Consider the following 19,370-nt stretch of genomic DNA (forward strand, 5'->3'; position numbering starts at 1 on the left):
TCCTATACATTCGGAGCTGGTGTATGTTTGTTTCCACCTAGAGTGTGTGAATTGTCATGCATGGAAGCAAGCAGGGACATGCATGACACATTGTGAATTACTATGCATTACTTCAATTCAATTATTGCCATCCCCTTAAGTTAGAAGAAAATATTGGTTTTGCTCTCCACGTCTTGATTTATTCATTTTAATTTCCCACCAAGATCCAAGAAAGGGCAGCGGTGTCCTTGTCAATTTCTTTTTTTAACATGCATGCAATTAATGCTTCCATAGGGTCTTTACACACACCTATACATAACCCCAACATGTAGGCTCTAGCTCGTCCCTTTACATTATCGGAATTGCCCAATGGGCATTGACAGCGGGGGTTTAATGAATTAAAGTGGACATAGCTGACTCAATTCAATCGATAACTGGTCCCCTGTGGAGCCCTTTGCTCTGTGCGCCAGCAACAGCAGAGAAGGGGGAGATAGAAAGACAGAGATAGAGTGACAATGAGAACGAGAGAGAGGAAAAAAGCCTAGATGGAGAAGAAAAAGAGGAGGGACTAACCCTCGAGAGAAATGATGTGAAGGGAGAGGAGCAGGGATGGAGCGGAATACAAAAAGGAATGGATGCGATGAATGAGGTCTGGCTGATGAAAGGGTTAAGTGTTTTGCAGTTCCTCACTCTAATGGTTCTTGAGGATTTGCCTCAAGAGGGCTAGTTTGTACTATATCCCCCGAAGATCCTGATGCACACTTGATTCCTGTTTTGTTCATTCAAACAGCGGCTGATTTGTAAGTTTATGTGCTATCGTACAGCACATATAGCTCATGTGGCCTCATTCAGTCCGATGCTCATAGAAGCAACATTTGTCTTGCTCTTCATGGTAGCGCTAAAATCCATAATTGTTGTGGCCTTTTGAGCAATAAACCAGTTTTACTGGTGCTTTATTCCAAGATGCGGTCTAGCAGAAGGGACACGGTATTTTGTCTTGCACAAGAAAGAGATTAAAGACAACTGCTGGCTTTGAAAAGCATTGTATTAGATAAACGCATAACTTTGGTACAAGGCTCAGTTATTGCTCTATATTATGACAACATTGGTAATTGTCACGCAAAGTGATTAAGGAGAACAAACTAGTTTGAAGCTCATGGAGGTAGTTTGGATGCAGATAATATTGTATTGCCAACAATATAAAAAACATACACCTCAGACATATTGTTTCCTATTGCAAATTGTACATTTATTAGACAACTTTTAAATACAAACCAACAAACATTATGTGACATAAGCATTCATTTAGGATTGTGATTGTTTCAATATGTCCTCTAGTGCTGGTTAAGTCGTCTTGTTTGTTTGAGACAACTGTCCACCAGAACACAATGGCTGCAGCTAAAGAGGTTAGTCCTGATGCTGAAAGGTAGATTCTAGAACGGTGGTCTACAGAGACACATGGTCAAGGTTAGGATAGCCTATTGTTCAGGGGATAGAAAGCATATGAACAATTATAAAAAGTGTCCCTTGGGACCATATCTACTAGCAATTGCATCAGTTAGATCAGAACTGGAGCATTGAAAGAAGAAAAAAAGGACGGCATTGAAGACTTTTATTATGGTCCGAACATATTCTGTTCTGTCCTCCCATCTGGCTTTGTCAATAGTTTGATTGACAAATGGTAATTCAATCACCTGCCAAGTATTTGTTTAAGTTCTTTACCAAAACAGAAATCAATGATGGCTTCTCTAATGGCTCTGTTTCAAAGGCCTTTAAAGGGGATCTGCAGACAATTAATGATTGGTGGAGCTTTAACGAAAGGGATAGCAGAATCTTCGAAAATAAGAAAAGGTAGGAAAAAAAACACAAATATTGTTTTTCACAGTGAATGTTGAGTTGTTGGAATATCCAGGTTCAAAGAGTGGAGAGTTACAGTTGTTGTGACTGAAATCATCCAAAGTAATTTTTCACATTTTGAACACAGAATATGGATTCCAACTTCGCCAATCTTACGTCAGAGTAAACACATTTCCGTTCAGTCAGAAATGATTGCCTCTGTCTTTGCTTGTTCAGAGCATCTCTTTTCCTTTCAATCACAGCTTTTTTCTTTTTTTCTCATATTCTATTATTTCCTCTCTTAGCTTACCCCCGTCCCGTGCTCCTCCTTTTTGTATTTCTCTGCCTTAACAGGGAACGGTTTTGCCTGTCAGGTCACACTTGTGACTGACTGCGTGATGGATGGTATTCTGGTTAGAGCTCTGCTCTGTTTAAGGCACACAGCGGGACCAGAATCACACCGCCACCTCTCACTCCACCTGTTACGCACCGCACCTGCTCACGTCATCCTGTATTACTTAGAATGTATCTTACCTTCTAGCTTCTCCATTTTCAAAGCAACCTTGCTCCGGTTCTCCATCCATGTTGGCGTTTCACTCTCGTTTTGCACTATTTGTCTTTCTGCCCTGTACCTGTCTGCTGCAGACAGTCCATCATTGTCTTTTACTTTGCACTGTGTATTTTTTTTGCATATACTTTAAATACACTGTCTCCTGCAGTTTGCTTCAGTGTTAAGCTAAGGTTTTTCTAAATCGCATAAAACTTCTGATCAAAATTTCTCTCTGCACTTTTGTCTTTCAAACCAGACGCTGTAATCTAATGAAACCTTTTTTTTTACAAATGTTTTCCATTAGGGCTTTCTGTTCTAGCATATTTTTGTTCCCAATTATTCCCTTGAAGAAGCCCATCCGGCTAATCATACTGTGCAGATGGACAAAGTGTTGAAATGTAGTTATGCTAACAAGGAGAGGGGCAGTGCAGCCTTTGCTCCAGTAATGGGTCCTTGACTGATTGACAGGCCTATTGTCTGCTCCTCCTGAGTGACAAGACTGCAGTCGCCGCTGCAACGTAGGGAATGAGAGTGGAATTACAATACCAGCCATGTCACCTCCTCGGGGGACAGGAGAAAGGAAAATACAATCACGGTCCCCATCAAACACACACATGCGCACACACACATGCTGCACTGAAGAAAAACACACATGCACGAACATTACGGCGGATTGAACTTGATCTAATGTAATCCATCCAAATGTAGCTTTTATTCTTATAAGGAAGACTTACAATCCAATAGACTTCAATCCATTATGTCTTATTGTTTCCAATATACTTTTTGCTTGGATACATTTGGGCTTAACTTGTGTTATCTTAGAGGAAGTGACACTATGAATGCAATAGAAGGCCAATTAATGTCATCTTCCTGTAGGGTAGTTTGAGTAAGTGTGCTTTTCTTGGAAATACGACTGTGAAAACACCCTTAATATTTTAGGGTGTCCCAGGGATTTGTTTAAAGAAACTGTGAACAAAACAGTCTCTCTTTCTGTGTGTGTGCTGCACATGCAGTGCCTAAAAATGAAAAGAGGCAGAGGAGAAAAACAAAGAGTGAGAGCTGGCAGAGAAGATGAGGTATCTAGTTGCACCACACGAGGAAATGCAAATCCGCTGATTTCTCTCCTGTCAGTCAAGTCTAAGTAATATAATCCTCGTAAACACGGTGGAGAAAAAAAAAAGAAGAAGATACTGATGATGACCGAAGCACGACCACTGAGTGAACCCGTAAGATTAGCTTTGCAGCGTCTTTTATTTTCCACGTCACGTTGCCAGTTCACCATGAGCACAACCCCCTATAGAGCCTTAACCAAGTCTGGTTGAAACCATGCTTGGATAGATTAAAGTCTAAGTGGGGACACTTCCTTATTAAAAGCTTTATTATTGCTGCTTTTACATGCAGCGTGGAGGAGTGTGTTGGTCCTGCCTTTACTGTCCTTCCCCTGATGCTCTCCTTTTACTGCTTGTGGAAGTTTATGAGTTTATAAAGGCTCATGACGCATCATCACGCTTTTCAAAATTCAGACATGGAAAAACTCAGCCCTTCCTCACGCCCTTGCGTCTTCTTCCCCATCCCAGCACACTCATTTAACCTTGTTAAACCAGGCCTCTCAGGGGCTGTTACATGCCACGGCAATTTCTAACAGGGGATAATTTTGTCGCCCGTTAAAGGGGGAAAAAAGGGTCCGCATCGGGCGTTTATAATTTACAGACACCCTGCTCAACATCTTAAGAGGGGAGGAATGGCTATTGTAGCGTCGTTACTTGAAGTAGTTGGCCTTGGGGGCGGAGATAGAGACAAGAGGCAGGCTGGTTAGTGCTCTGAAGAAACGGAGGGGCCTTTTTTTGACGTGACGGGCCAACAAGGGGTGAAGGGTTTAGGGCCAGTAAGAGCAAAAAGGAGAACCCCGCTGCAGGCTGAAAGACAGGCTGAAAGACAGGCCCATGTCTATGGGTGTAAAGCAGCAGCTGGACGGGTGCACCGCCGCCATAATGAACTCTATTGAAGGTGAGCAGGAACCAGGTGGTGAGGCTTTCAGGGGTGGACAAAAGGCAATCAGCCTTGTGCCCCTTTTGTTTGCGTGCGAGTATGATGCACACAGTCCTGTACAAGTGGAAAGGGGGGGGCTGGGATGGTCAGAGAATGGAATTGTGTATGGCATTGAGAATTGCTTTCAGGGGAGCTTGAGTGTGCCGCTGTGGTTGGACTTGTATTATAGCCTCTGCAGACATCTATTGGAAAATCCCCTTCAGAATTGGTTGTGGTTAGGATAAAGCCCAGGTGTCGAGCATCAGCACGCTCAATAATTCTCCACTCTAAATTGATACTTTTGAGTTTGTTGCATCTCATGCTGTTTTCTGAAATTGTCCTTTTTTTTGTTGAGGTATAGCTTTCCAGTCCCACGGTTAATGATACTTGTGTTTTATTCGTTGCGACCGCAGCCATCTGTACCGTTGAGTTCCGCAACGGGCTCATGAGTGCACCTGTTTGAATGAGTAATGGCTGACGCAACATTGTGCTGTTAAGGAGCATCATATGGGGAAAGGAATGATGATTGTCTCCTTCATACGTGGGGAGGTTTCTCGGAAGCCACAACATGAGGCCCTGCGCCGTAGATAAACCACCAGATGCTTCAGAGCCGTAGATTCGCCAATGAATCTTCTTAACTGCGGCTCAACCCGGTGGATGACAGAACAAGTATATGGTCAAATCACTGTTTGTGACAGCACCCCACAATCTCCGCTCTCTTAACAACCCCCATTGATGGTTTTCCTTTACTCGTCCCAACCCCTCAATTTCTTCGCTCTCCCCTTACTGTTTCTGCTCCTGTCGCCATATTTCAAAGCGCACTGTCGTTGTTTTTTGTATGTCGCTAATGCATTTGGTATAAATGGCTAATTAAAACGGCTACATCGCTTTGGTACAACATCTGTTCCTCTCTTAATAAGCAGGGCTGTCTTAAAGCGATGGCGTTAAGTGTCATTAAGCGCTGATCAAACGATGCAGCCTGGTCAGTGGTGGTAAGCGCTGCTGATGAGCATGCCTTGAATTCAAATAAATCCAATAGTGAACATCACAGTAATTATTTGGTGTCTAAGCTGCACATGTTCTGTTCTGTCTTTTGAATGCTTGTTGTTGCCTCCTTTTGTAAAAATCATTTTGTAACTGTTAGTTCTTTGGATTGGGGTCTTGTGAACATCTGTATGAGCCCTTTAGTAGGTCATCCAAGAAAAGCAAAGAAAAATGTTCTAGAGGCTCTATTATGCTTTTTGGGGTTTTCCCTTTTCTCTAGTTTGTTATATATATTTGTTGTGCATATAACTGGTCTGCAAAGTCTAAATATCCCACAATTGGAACCACAATCTTAGTTCTCAAGGTATTTTCCACCCGGAACCCTTCATCATTCTGTAACCAGCCCCAAAAATGTTGAAATAAAATCCCTAATATTTAAAAAGCCTTTACCCATCAATGTGTGCTTGTTGTAACAGTGGTTGTATGATGTGATCCAGGCTGAATCTAATTAGTGTTCAAATCTGCCCTGAGTGTTGCTTTTTTGATGAGGATCTTCTAACTGTTTACCAAATTAAAACTTAAAAATGAAGCTTCTCGTCGTGTTACTGCTGTGTCGTGTTGACTTACCCGTTATCAGCGAGTGGAACAACAAGTGCTTCCCTATCTAGGGCAACCATTTACATAGAGACGAGAAAAAAAAGAGACATGGAGAAAAGGAGAGGAACAAAGAGGGAGAGAACTAAAGAAGTATTCATTTAAACATCGGAGAGCATCAGGAAAATAACCTCAAAAGGAAAGTGCATTTTAAGCATGGTGCAGGATACTTCAGAGAGACTGATGACGTGTTTCCTAACTAGGCCAGACAAAATAACTCATGACATCTGACTGACCTTAATGGTGGTGATTTAATGTAGATGACCTCTTCGGCAAACACCTCGATTGTAACAGATATGGAAGCAATTTACTTTCCAATCCTCTCAAATGTAAAATATCAGCCCTATCCTTTATTCAGACAGTGTGACACATCAGAGAAAATGCAATAATCCAGGGGCGTCATTACAGAAACATGTCCCGACGGCTTGTTCTATCTTAACTCAAGTTTCAATGATTGGAAAAATGCTATCTCCCTTTTACCAAAGCCATTTCTAAACACATTGCTATGTCCTTTCAGTAATGATTCTTGCAACTTATTTCTGTTCTTAAACCTTTATTATAACTGTAACCTTTATTTTTCAGTCGGCACCCATCATGTCATGCCTGTAGCTTTTATTAAGAAAGTACTGGTATTCTATTCAAGAAATACAATAACCCAATTGCCCATATAGTCCTGACAATACTACTGCTGCAATTTCTGGATATTGGAATGTAGGACAGTGTCTTTGCCTTCCTTATTTACGATAACTAACCTAAGAAATCCTTATGTTCAAATAGTTCTGTAAAAGTTTTTGGTAGTACCAAAAAATCATAAATGTTATGTTTAATGAGAACAATACGATTATAGACATCAGCGGTTTGTGTACTGAGGCTTCTGCTCTCTAAAATGTGTCTGTTTTCTTCTAATTGTACTAATATAATTAGACATGTTACTTCTGTATCACCTTTCACACAAGATATGCACAAAACGTGTTTACAATAATGTAAAAAATACATAGAAATAGGGATAGAATGCCAAAGATAATGAAACGTATGATTGAACATAATACACTTGTTAACACTTATTATTATGTAAGTTTAAAAATAAACACTTCAAAGTACATTTATATGCAGCATGCACAATTACATATGCAGTAGCTCCATTATTTTCTATACAGTTTATTTATGTTTATGTTAAACTGTTTGAGACTCAACTTAAACTTGACAACTTGTGCATAATTCCAAGGTAGTATATTAATCAGGAGGCGAACTCTGTCGGTTTCAAGCAGCAGTATATATATATATATATATATATATATATATATCACATATATTACTATCTTTTATTTAATCAAATATAAGATCTAAAGATTATCTCGAGAGCAATTTAACTTACTTTGTAAAACCATAAAAAAAACAAAGTGAATTGTGTCAAGGTTTACAGAATGCATGAAGTTTATTGCCCTTGCAATGGTCTTTTTATTAAAACTTAATGGATTTGGCTGGCTAGTGCAACTCTCCAAGGCCTTTGTGTATCTCTACTTGCTTTGCTCTTGCGCCTGTCCACCACCCTTTCTGAAACCTCTCTGATTTGCTGTATTCCTGTTCTTTAGTCTCTTTCCGTGCGTCCCTCTATGCAAGTGCTCTGTCGTTTGTCCCTATAATGTCTAGAAGGCAGCATTCCCAGGCTTAGTGTGTAAGGCATTGGTGTGCATTGCTGAACTAATGGCTTTTTAAGATGTCAAAGGGAAATGTAGCGCACAGAAAACCCCTTGCCCTGTGTGGGTTTTCATCTAAAATGGGTTACTGTGAACTGTTCGCCCTGGCGACTGCCATCCATTCTTCAAGCAGCCTCTATCTCTCTCGCAAAGAATGGTTAACAGCAGAAGGCGGCGATGGCAATTCCAGTGGATGCATTTTAAATCGGCTAATGTTCACACCGCCTCGTGAACTTAAAAGCATGCGTATACAAAGTGAAGCTCCCGTACCTAGCTGATTGTGTTTTTGCAGCGGCCGTTTGACTCCTGGATGTGGCTCTCTCATGTGTGTAAAGAGTGACTAGATAGGATGGATCTGATCACATTATTTCTAACCCGGCTTGTAAAAACAGTATTCAGTCTGCTCTCAGGTGAGCAAAGACATATCACCTGCACAACAGAACCGAAGATACCCTCTGCTTATACAGAGCTTCTCTGGCAATCTTTTACCCGGCAAATAAAGGTCTGTGTGAGTTTTATCAGTGCTGCAATGCTGCCTGTGAAGGCTTCCTCTCAGGAAATGGAGGAGGAAGTGAGGGGTTGTGCACCGTCGGTTATCAGATATACAGTAGTTGCTCTGGGATATTACTTGCTGATAGATTCGGAATAAGACATCTGCCAGAATGCTTAGAGAGTCACTTCTCGCATAGGTGCCTCGCCGGAGAGCAGGCGCTTTTTCCCCAGATTGGAAAATGCTAGAAGTTTCAATTGTTCTTATCCGGTTCTTATCAGTGCAACGTAGAGGAATTGCATACAGTCGCAACCCTTCCTCCCTAATTCGGCAAGCCGTGTGGGTTAACAGGATGTGTAACCAACACAAGAGGACAACTCTACGATATCCACAACACTTGCACCGACACATCTGACAGGTGCTAAAATGAGACATAAGGGTCTGTAAAAACCCGAGACATGGAGAGCTAGGGAGCTGCAGATTCTGAGAGAAAAACAGACTATGCTGTCTCATGCCATAACCCCCGACAGCATCACTATACCATTTGTCTTCACGGATGCAACAATCTTTAATTATTTCCAGGGGAGGCTTGAATGATTTGAATTACAGTCGATGAGCTACAGGCCCTTTTCTTCATCTACCGTTAATGATTTAACTAAGTGCCTCTCATGTGCTTTATCTGCATATGAATTCTGTTTTTCAAGCCCAGCATATTCCCACTGATAGCTATATGACTCTCTGGCTTATGTTTAATTATCATTATCATTACGGTGTAGGGTAATTGTATCACTACCGTTGCTGTAATTGGCTTTACTAGTGGTCCAACGGCTTTACCGTGTGTTTTGTTTAAAGAAATGTCCTTCAGTCGACAATATGTTAATGCAATTCCTTTTTGAAAATCAAACCTGGGAGCTTTGAAGCCCCACTTCTCGCTCCACTTCGTGTTCTTTGTGTTGTTTGTTTGCCTTGTTCGTTGGTGAAATCTTACCTGAAGCCTTTTCCCTTCCTCTCCTATTTCCCCAGACATCGCCGCTGTAAATAGATTTACCTTTCCCCATAGCAAAGTCCTTCCTGCATACATTTTCCCTCTCCGATCAAGCCTTTCATCCTTGACTATCTGCCTCTTTCTTCTTAACTTAAGACTAAACTAAGGGGACATAGTGATTCAAGGTGTCAAGTTAATAACGGCCCCCCTTCGTCTCAATGTCGCCATTATGTTTGGTTCCATTTATATTTCCACGCCATTAAGCGTGCCGTATTGCTTTATCTGTGTCTAGTCAAATCTGTATTTCATTAGAAAGAAACATAAACACACCAAAAAAGAATGTGTTATGCATGAAATGAAAAAGATATCCTGTTCGTAGATGAATTAGCTGCCATTATCAAAGCCTTACTAAGCTGACGGTGTTACCTTTCTATTCATTATATTTAAATCTCCCCGCCATATGACAGCAAACAATGTAGGAGTGGTTTCCAAAATCCCCCAGTAATCCATCTTGTCGGTGATTACTGCAAGAACTGGCTCCTAACTGCTTGTGACAGCCAACATGAAGCACTGAGACAGATGTCATAAGTTATTGTCGTTGGCAGTCAAGAGGCATTATGCAACTTTAATGATGACTTTCATCAAGCTTCACAAAGCATCGTCGCTTACAAACGAGGAAGCCGTGTCGCTCGCTGTGCGATGCCTTAACAAGCCCCAAATTTGCCCATTCCAAGAGACTGAGTTGCGACTAGAAGAGCATCTCTCCCGAAAGACTCACTGGAGCATGGCCTGGAGCCACCTTGAACTATACCACTGCTCCTCAAACAACTCAAATGGAGGTCATTTTTGCAGAGTGACGTTCCTGTAAGCACAATGGATGTACTCAGACTGCAGCAATTGCCCCAAGGAGTCCGAGCACATAACTGAAGCCTGGGTTATTACATTACAATCTCTGCCTTTTTTTCTCTCCTTTCTTCTTCATTTCTCTTTCTATCAAACAACTTTGCTTCAAAAACCATTTGCAGCGATGGCGGCAGAACCCACAGATAGTGACTCCTACTTGCCACCCTGAGCTTGTTAATATTCAGACAGCGTACCTCCTGTTCCGGCTCCACTCTGTCCAAGACTCTTGCTCAGCACCTATGTTTCGACCCCATTTCCGACACCTAAATCATTCTCCGTGGGACTACTGTTTCCCACTGTCTCTCATTACCCTCTGTTACCCCGACCACATTACTTCCAAACCCAATCATCTACAAATGTTTCCTTTTTCTTCATGCATGGATACCATCCGGCCACAGAGACATAATCCTCTGCCCAAGTCATCAGGTTGCTAATGCTAATAATGCTAGTCACTCCTGCCAAGCCACTCCAGAGAAAAAGAAAAGACCAGGGCAGCGGCGTAGTGTGGTCTTGGTAGGAAGAAACAACGAGGTAGGCAACACATTCTCTTTGAGGATGATTCTGCTTTTGAACTTAGTGCAACAGTATCATTTGCCAAAGACCACCAACGTGTAATGTGCAACCCTAATCAATGGGAATAGTAAATGCGGAACTGGCATACACAAACACAAAGTCTGAATAATTCCATTAGAAAACAGTCAATGTTAATTTGGGTTGTATTTAGGGCCCCCTCTCCCAGAGACATACTGGCCTGATTGATAGTCAAATTGCAGGAGATTGTGTTTACTTTTTTAATCCTATCTTGTTTGAGATTCTTCCTATGTATCATGTTCTCTGTTTCATCCGCCCGCCAGCCCCCACCCCCCACTCGTCTCATGAATAAACCAACAGAATGGCCGGAGGTTGATTCCTGGGTACAGGAAACACAATTATTGTAAACTCTAGGTACACCTCGCTAAAGGAGGATGGGAGATGAATTTCATCACGATGGGTGTTTATGTGGATCTGTGTCTGTACGTATGTTTTTTAAAGCCCCATTTAGAATATCATTTGTCTATCATTGCCTACAAAACTGTCTCCTTTCGACTAATTTCAATATCCCAAAATCGTTTTTCTCGTGAGAAGCATTTTTAATCAAAGCACTTTCAATTGTGTCTTTACTGGAAAATGTTAGCTTTCTCCATGGCTCGTGGTGTAATGTTTTATCTGCGAGAGTGGAGGCATGGCATCACTGTGTCATCATGATCCTTAAAAGCTTTAGCCTTAAGGCAGCTCATGATACTTGCTGTGTTCGTTTTTTTGTATGTATTGCAGACAGGAATGGTGCCTTGCAGTGCAATATTTCATGTAGTATATGAAACTTGAGAGCAGGATTCTTGTTTGTCACTCAGTGAGCCCTATTTGCTGCAATTGAATTGCATGCGTCACTAAATAATGCCTTTTGTAAGTACCCCTCCCAACCTAAAAATCCTGTAAGATCCTGATTGCACCAAGTTCTAAGGTTAGTCGGTTTAACTCAGGTGATTGTAATATGCTGCGGTTTGCCTGGTTTTTCAGGACACTGCTTGTTTTTGAAAATCCATCCATCTTACTTCTGAGTGGTCTACATTTGTTCAACCGCATTCCATTTCCTGGATCCCTACGGTTATCCTTTCATGGGAGAAAAAGGGAATAAAGAATATAGCGTCCTTTACTTTTTCTATGACTGTTCCTCTACCAAAGGACCCATGCATTTTGCAAGTGCCCACGACAGCAGTTTTGTTTTCTTTATTGCCCTCTCAGGAGTCCTGGCTGACGTAAAACACAGCCTGCTCCATCCAATGGCAGCACACTGACCCTGGCAGCCATGTGCACAATCGGAGAGTTCTGGCAGCGCCTGCAGTAATGACTTAATATTAGTCCTCCCACGGCAGAGCAGATGAGAGCACAGGTGTGCAGATTGTCCCCTGTCACACAACACCGAGGGGCCCACACACGCCATCCTCCATTACTTATCCTCACATCGGGCCATTAATATACACAGTGGCATTAAGCTATATATACCTTATTTCAGTGTTTGCTTAGTCGCCATACCTCCTTTTCCTGGCTGTTTTTCATGTGGGGGATGTACAGCCTCTTAAAGCACACTTAACCATGTTGAAAATATAGGTGGTCTCACATATAATGACATGTACTGTAATGAACGTGTCTCACTGTCCTCAGATTAGCCATACACGACATGATATCACATGGATTTAGAATATTCAATGTGTTTCATATTTGACATTTTTGTTGCAAGAAGTTAGGCATTCTGGCCGTCGCCATCTTATTTCTTTTTAGGAACCAGCTGTGTAACGAGATGGATGGAGCTAACCAAAATGTCACAATCAACTTTCATTAACTGCATACATATTGCAAATGGTTGAACCTTCGTAGACAAAACCCTAACCCTAATAAATCAAGTGAGAAGTATAGGGTCATCCTTTCCAAGACTTCTATACAATCTGACTTCTTTTTGCAGTGGAGTTGCAACCTGCTGGCTATTATAAAGAAGGCAGGTTTAAGGCACTTCTGCATTGTCCTCCCTTCCCACACCCATAGGTAGCCGCTTGCTTAAACTACAGAAAAAGATTGCAAGATAATCTTCAGAATCATCAACAAGAACAGGCTTTGTTGATTTTCAGTGGGGAATCAGGCCCACAATCTTCTTCATTCTTCTGTAGTGTGTACGCTGCATGAGGCATGGTAACACCCTCAGGAGAAGGTATCTACCTAGCTTTCTTTATCTTTTATTTTCCTCTTCCTCTCACTGTCTCTCTCTCACTCACACACCCGCGCTCTACAAACACATTATGTTGCACAAACACAGCATGGAAGACGAGAGGGGGAATGACTAGTGATGACAATGAGTTTTGGTTTGAATCTCATCCAAAAGCTGCCCCAGCTGCCTCCAAAACAAGACAGTACGAACCCAGCTGCTATCATAACAGATCATGCACGGCTCTGTCAACAGGTCAGGGTGCTTCACTGCACTTTGTTCCTCCTCACTAAGTGTAGCTTTTTGTGCTTCAAGACCAAGCTAAATTTAATTTCACTTCTGCTCTGCGCTCGGATACTCAACCCTGAAACCAGAGTCAACATAAATGCTGTTACATGTGTGTGGCCAGCTCTAATTGGAGGCAAGAGATGACACAAACAAATATATCACACGGATAATAGTCACCATATCTCTTTGGTGTGTTATCAAAACCAGTAAAAAAAAAATAGCCTAATCTATCATAAAACAACCAAACCCTAACGAGCTGATCTGACTAGCTGCCAAAGGGTACAAGCCAGTGGCACCCTAGATCATATGAGTCAAAAATGACATATGAATATATATCGGTCATAACATTGATGTGTCATTTGGGCCATTTAACAGCTGAGGGTATCATCACCCTGTGAATTAAAATAATTCAGTGCATATTCATAATAGTTTTCCGTTTGCACTGCAGCTCCTGGAGTCTCAGCTGACAATTTGAAGAGAGCACATCAAGGCAGTTTGACTCGCTGCTGGACACCAAAACACTTGCTGTGTTTCAAACGGAAAAACTGACTCTTAAAGTGCACTTCTGGCTTCACTGCTGAAAAACATCTTTCTATGGATGAGCTGAAGTAGGAACGGAAAATAAGACTGCCTTAAAGACATGGGAAAAGCAATGGTAATATAAAATAGTGTGACATCGTTTTATGCTTTGCTGGGGAAAATAGTCACAGGGATGGAGACTCTAAACATGCATTACATTAACTTAACCTCATCATCAAAAGTAGTGTAACCTGGTTTCTTTCCATTAGTTTTGATGACCTCAATATCAATTGCAATGCAAATAAATATCAGAGAAAATGAATATGAATAAGATGTTTTTTACTTGAGACACTATTATGCAAAAAAGTGCTTTTTTTGTCTCATCCCGCCCCTTAGCCACGTATAATGTGGTGGAGGGCTAGTCAATAAAAGCATGAGTTTAACATAGTAATGTCACGAAAAGTTCCAATGTAGGCGTTTTAAGCAGGTGGGAGTATGTGGGAGGGAACTTTGGGATACAGTAGCTTGTGCACGCAGTTTACATGCAAATACTTCCCTTTTTAAGGAGTAAATGAAAACCAAAAAAGCATTAATATTTATATGTATGGACGTTTTTCTATGTCGGTTGCTTAATCTTGTTACATGTAATCTGTTACTCCTCAACAATAGTTTCAGGATTTCAAAGCGTAATTAATAATAACTACAAACTTACATCATATTGTCTCATCAAAAATGTCTGCATGATCAGCTTAAAATTAGCTATAATATTTGTTTTCCAGTTCTTTGCTGCTGTTTTTGATTTTCTCTTTTTAAAAAGGATATATTTTTAGGACGTGTTTAAAGTAATTTGCACTGTCAAGTTGATTTTCAAAGCAGAACATTTAGCCCATACCAGGCAGTGACTCAGCCAAGGAGACAAATACGTTCCGAACATGATCAAAGATGTACAGTTCTTAGAAACATTTATTTTTGACGATGGTGAGTTTTTGTAAAAAAAAAAGACAAAATCCGCAACAGAAACATGGTTTATCATTACGGGCAAAATTAACTCTGGCATATGTTATAAATGCTTACTGTGATGTCGCAAAGGCATGATGGCAATAATTAAATAAATACAAAAGCTATTATGAAGCACAACTGTTAATCCGTTTATCATAAAGTGAATGAAACAGCTATTATACAAACATTATAAATTGTCATGTCACCACATCGTTTCACATCTTGAACACAGCTGATGACGGGGGGCAATCCTCTCTGCATTGGACATCAATTCTCACAACATGAAATACAAACTGTTTATATTTAATATAGTACATTTTGTATCAAGCATATATTTCAGAAAGGTTTGTCTTTCATCACTCAGGATTAGTCAACCAGAATGTTGACTTTTTTTGTGATTTAAGGGTAATGTGGATATTCTAAATGCATTAGACACAGGAAAATAATACATAGATGCAAAATAAAGTTTTACTCTGACACAAAACTATATTCTATAGTCTGAGCAGGCGTGTTAAAACATCTATGAAATGGTGTTCATTAGTTAATAAGGCTGTATGAAAGGTCTGGCATGAGTAACATATTTAAATGAACAAACCATTTCCATATTTTCAGTGTCTTTGTCAGTGAAAGATAGGCCATGTTTCAACGTTTAATATATGACTGAAAAGAGGTTGAGTTCCTATCCCCTCATCTGTACAAGTAGTGATATCTAACATTAGCTATTCATTTGGTTAACCTTACGACATTGAGCTACCTCGCAGCTTAAAAATCCATGATTCATATCATTTGTAGCGGAGCTGAGTGGGTTGTGGGTGTAGAATTAGAGATAAACTTAAAGGGGACCTATCATGCAAAATGCACCTTTGTACGTCTTTTATACATGAATATGTGTCCTCGGTGTTCCAGGGAACTCACCAAGTGTCAGAAAACACAACCCTCTCTATTTTCCTCCTTCGCCAAATCTCTAAAAAAGGGGCTGCAACGGATCTGAAAAAAACGGATCCACATTCCAATACTTTTCTACGTCACAAAGAAGTGCTCCGCTTATTGGTCAACTCTCCACCTATCAGGGGAATGAGCCACGGCCACGTGCATTGCCAAACCTCTCATTCGCATATAGGCTATCGGCAGGCTAAATCAACCCACATCTGTGTTTTTGCCTGCTCTTGCCAGGATGTCTAAGCCAGTTAAATGTTGTGCTGTTGTTGGCTGCAAGACTCGGGACAGGGGACTGCATGCAATGCCATCAGTGGAAAAATAAATGAATCTGTGGCTAGACTTCATTTACAAGGGACATGTGCCAGAAGACCACGGAAGATTTCTGTTTGTGTGTTCCAAACATTTTACCACGGACATGTTTATTAACTTCTCTCAAGTCCAACACGGATATGCCTCCAAACTAATGCTAAACCCGGGATCAATACCAACCATCCGGGACCAGGCCAGTGAGGACACATCCAATTTTGAAGCTGTAAGTTTTTATTTAGCGGTGTTTTTCCTGATAAAGCTATCTCTAGCTTGTAGCATGTAGCATGTAGCTTCGCCGCATCAATGTCGCCTCAAACCCAAATAGTAATCGGTTAGGTGTTTATATATTTTTGTAGCATTTTATTTTGTACGCTCCGCAGTCTTTGCTTTGTCATTTGAATTATCAGGCATTTGCTAACATGTTCAGACATACTGCCGTAATGGCGATCTGTGTGAAGGCTGTAAAGCCACGCCCTAGGCGATAACACAAGTATTTATTCTCCTATTTATTAGTATTTTGTATCCTCTACAATCATATTGAGTAAGTTATAATAACAAACGTAATCTTCTGTAGGCAAGTGCCGTTTTTTCCAGCGTTATATGTAAACGCTTTTGTGATTGTAGTCTGTAAGAACGATCAGATATCATCGATCTGTAAGCTAAGCTACGCTACGCTAATGAGACATGCCGTGTTTTGCAGCGTTATATGTAAAAGCTTTTGTGTGTTTACTTGTTTGCGCACATGAATATAAATGGGGGTGTGTTAGGATACAACACTGTGTATGTATGCGAGGGGGGACACACACCACGAGTAAAACTGAGCTAAAGCCCCGTTGGTCTGTTGTTGTTGACAAGGCCTTACCTCTAGCAACAGGCTAATTAGTGGCTAGCACTCATTACAGTCAGTCTACTGAGCTCAGCCCCTCTCCAACACATCACCTGCATTGAGTCAGAAACACAGCATGCACGTTACAGTTCAAAACTAACTCAGATTGGAAAAGGCTAAGCAAAGAGCTTTGCTAAATAGAGAGCTTTGCTAAGAAGTTTCAGTTTTTTACATGCATATACTAATCTAAACCACATTTTTTGTTGTGCTTTTTTTACCATTGCACAGCCCTACGTGGCCAACTTGATGGACCTCATCTTCGACCAAGTCTTTGTGGACCCTGCACCATTATGAGCGACCTGACAGGGAGGAGGTCATCGCCGGGTATGCTACACGGTTCAATTTGGCTGCTGTCTGAACCCAACATCGACATTTCACGGATCAGGAAACTCCCTGCGTATCCTGAGGACAACGCAGGCCAGAATCACCACTCTGATCCTGCGTCCAAGGAAGCCCCAGCACCAGCTCACAAAGCTTCTGTAAAAATATTTAGTGTCATTTATACAAAATACAAGTAGGCTACATTTAGTTTTTTTGTATGGGTTTTTTTAACGGTTGATTTTGACAATAAAGTTCCAAGTTGATATCAAAATGTGTCGTGATTATTCATGTTTGGATGGGTAAAGAATATTCTGATTTCAAAAGCATAAGGTTGTGTGTGTGGACCTTTTTGTCGTACACATGGGTGTGTTATGCCATTGCTGTGTAGTATATAATAGTACAATGACGTCGTGGCGCAATTTGCACAAAGAAGTCAATAACTGAGCTTTTAAAAACACATGAAACTACACACATTGCTGACAACTGAGGTGTTGTTGGAGTTATACTTTTTATCATCCTAAGTTATTCAACTTTCCAACGGTTGTTGCAGGATGTTGGAAGAAAAGGACTGTAAACTATTAAACGCAATGAGGCCATTGTATATATGCTGAAAATATGAATGTCTCCCTTTATAAATATATATATATATCGCTGTTTTTGCGTTACAAACTGTACACATTGCATTCTTGCTAATTAGCCAAAATATGAACGGAATAAGGAGCAAGCATCGTAACAGAGTAAAATAAATAGGGACAACAGCTTGTCAGCTAACCATTCAGAAACGTCCTGCTGCAACCGAGATTTTTGCACCTCCACCAAAACCTCCGCTGCTTTAGGGTCAGTTTCTGGATCAAATTGATAGTATGCTTGAACACATGCATTGCTCTGAGATGACATGTTTATTCGACACTCGTAATCACAGCAAGCATGGTAACGTGACTCTCGCCGGCTCATGCCTGCTCTTCTGCAGGGGGGCGTGGTCAGCTGCTGCTCAGAATTTTCAAAGACGGGCTTGGAATAAAGCGAAAATGAGCGAAACGAGGCATATCTAAAAAATGATCTGTTTGGTATTTTGAAAAATAAAATGTATAAATATACCTTATATAGGTATGGTCATACACTATATCATTTAAATATAGCATGATAGGTCTCCTTTAAAATATGAAAGGGCTTTGCATGGAGTTATTTTTAACGGAAAGTCAGAGATAGTAATACAAGATCAATACAACTGAGGAACTTTTTGATGAGTTTGAAACCTCTGTTGCCTTCTATGGAGATAATTGGAGAAATTACATTTCAAAATGACTAGCAATTAAAAGACATCCTTGTATTAACTCATTACACCTGCACTGAACTCTTAGAAAAGCTGGTTGCATTTCCAATGTTACAGTTATTATGGCGATGTATTGCCCGTTGGTAAGTCTTTCATACCTACAGTATAGTAAGACTATGAAAGAGCAGAGTACATGGGTAATGCATTTAGAGTCATGGTATGCATTGGGTAAAACCCTACAGAAGTTACAGCAGTATAATCCTTGAAAAAGCTTGGAAAACAAAGTGCTGTACAGATTTTGCTTGCTAATTATAGAACTTTAACAAATGGAGAACAAACAGGAGATCTAGGGCAGGCTGATTTTATTCAAACATGCAGGTCGAGTCCAATTCTCAAGACTATTTGTAGATCCTCTGGTCTATGTTACCTACACATTAATACAATACCATAATTATAGAATTAACTAATGATGACCATACCTTCTTTGGTGTTTCCAGGAAAGGTCATGAAAGGATACCATTTCACTTAGTATTCATTACCATATTTATGGTAATGAATGGAAAGGGCCTGTTGTTGGAATACTTCTCTGGAGCCACTCTTTAGTCTTTAGTAGTAGTTGTTGTTTGATAAGCTATTACACTTATTTTATACATACAAATACCACAAGAGGAACACTAAATTGACATTAAACCCGTTCAAACTTAATATATTTGTAATCAAACATCATCACAGACAGGCCTGGATGAATACTATTGGGAGTATGGTCATGGTCCAGTGCTTATCCGTACTCCCTTCAGCAAGGGTACTGGGACCCTGCTAATTTAGAATTTTGATTGACAGCAAGTTCAAGTTTGTCGAACAGATATTTCCCTAGGGCAGTGTCTACCCATCAGAAAATGTCCCAGTGAAATAACATTGATATGCTTTTAATAAGTAGCAGCAAGAGCGTTTTTGTATGTTGTTAGTTGCAAAAGGTTCACATCGACATCACAT

General features: G+C 40.6%; 1 protein-coding gene across 2 annotated transcripts in view; it reads left to right on the forward strand.

Moving 5' to 3' along the window:
• LOC117456644 (leucine-rich repeat transmembrane neuronal protein 4) overlaps positions 1-19,370 on the forward strand; it is a 113,890-nt gene that overhangs the window by 56,556 nt on the left and 37,964 nt on the right. The window contains exon 3 of one of the 2 annotated variants that reach the window (XM_071204966.1): positions 17,012-17,236. The exons of the other annotated variant lie outside the window; for it this stretch is intronic. Coding sequence (XP_071061067.1) covers positions 17,012-17,077 — 66 coding nt within the window. The 3' untranslated portion in view covers positions 17,078-17,236. Of the gene's footprint in view, positions 1-17,011; positions 17,237-19,370 lie in introns of those variants that run through there. 2 annotated transcript variants of the gene reach the window in all.

This window comes from Pseudochaenichthys georgianus, chromosome 12 (genome assembly GCF_902827115.2).
Source record: "Pseudochaenichthys georgianus chromosome 12, fPseGeo1.2, whole genome shotgun sequence".
Classification (NCBI taxonomy): Eukaryota; Metazoa; Chordata; class Actinopteri; order Perciformes; family Channichthyidae; genus Pseudochaenichthys; species Pseudochaenichthys georgianus.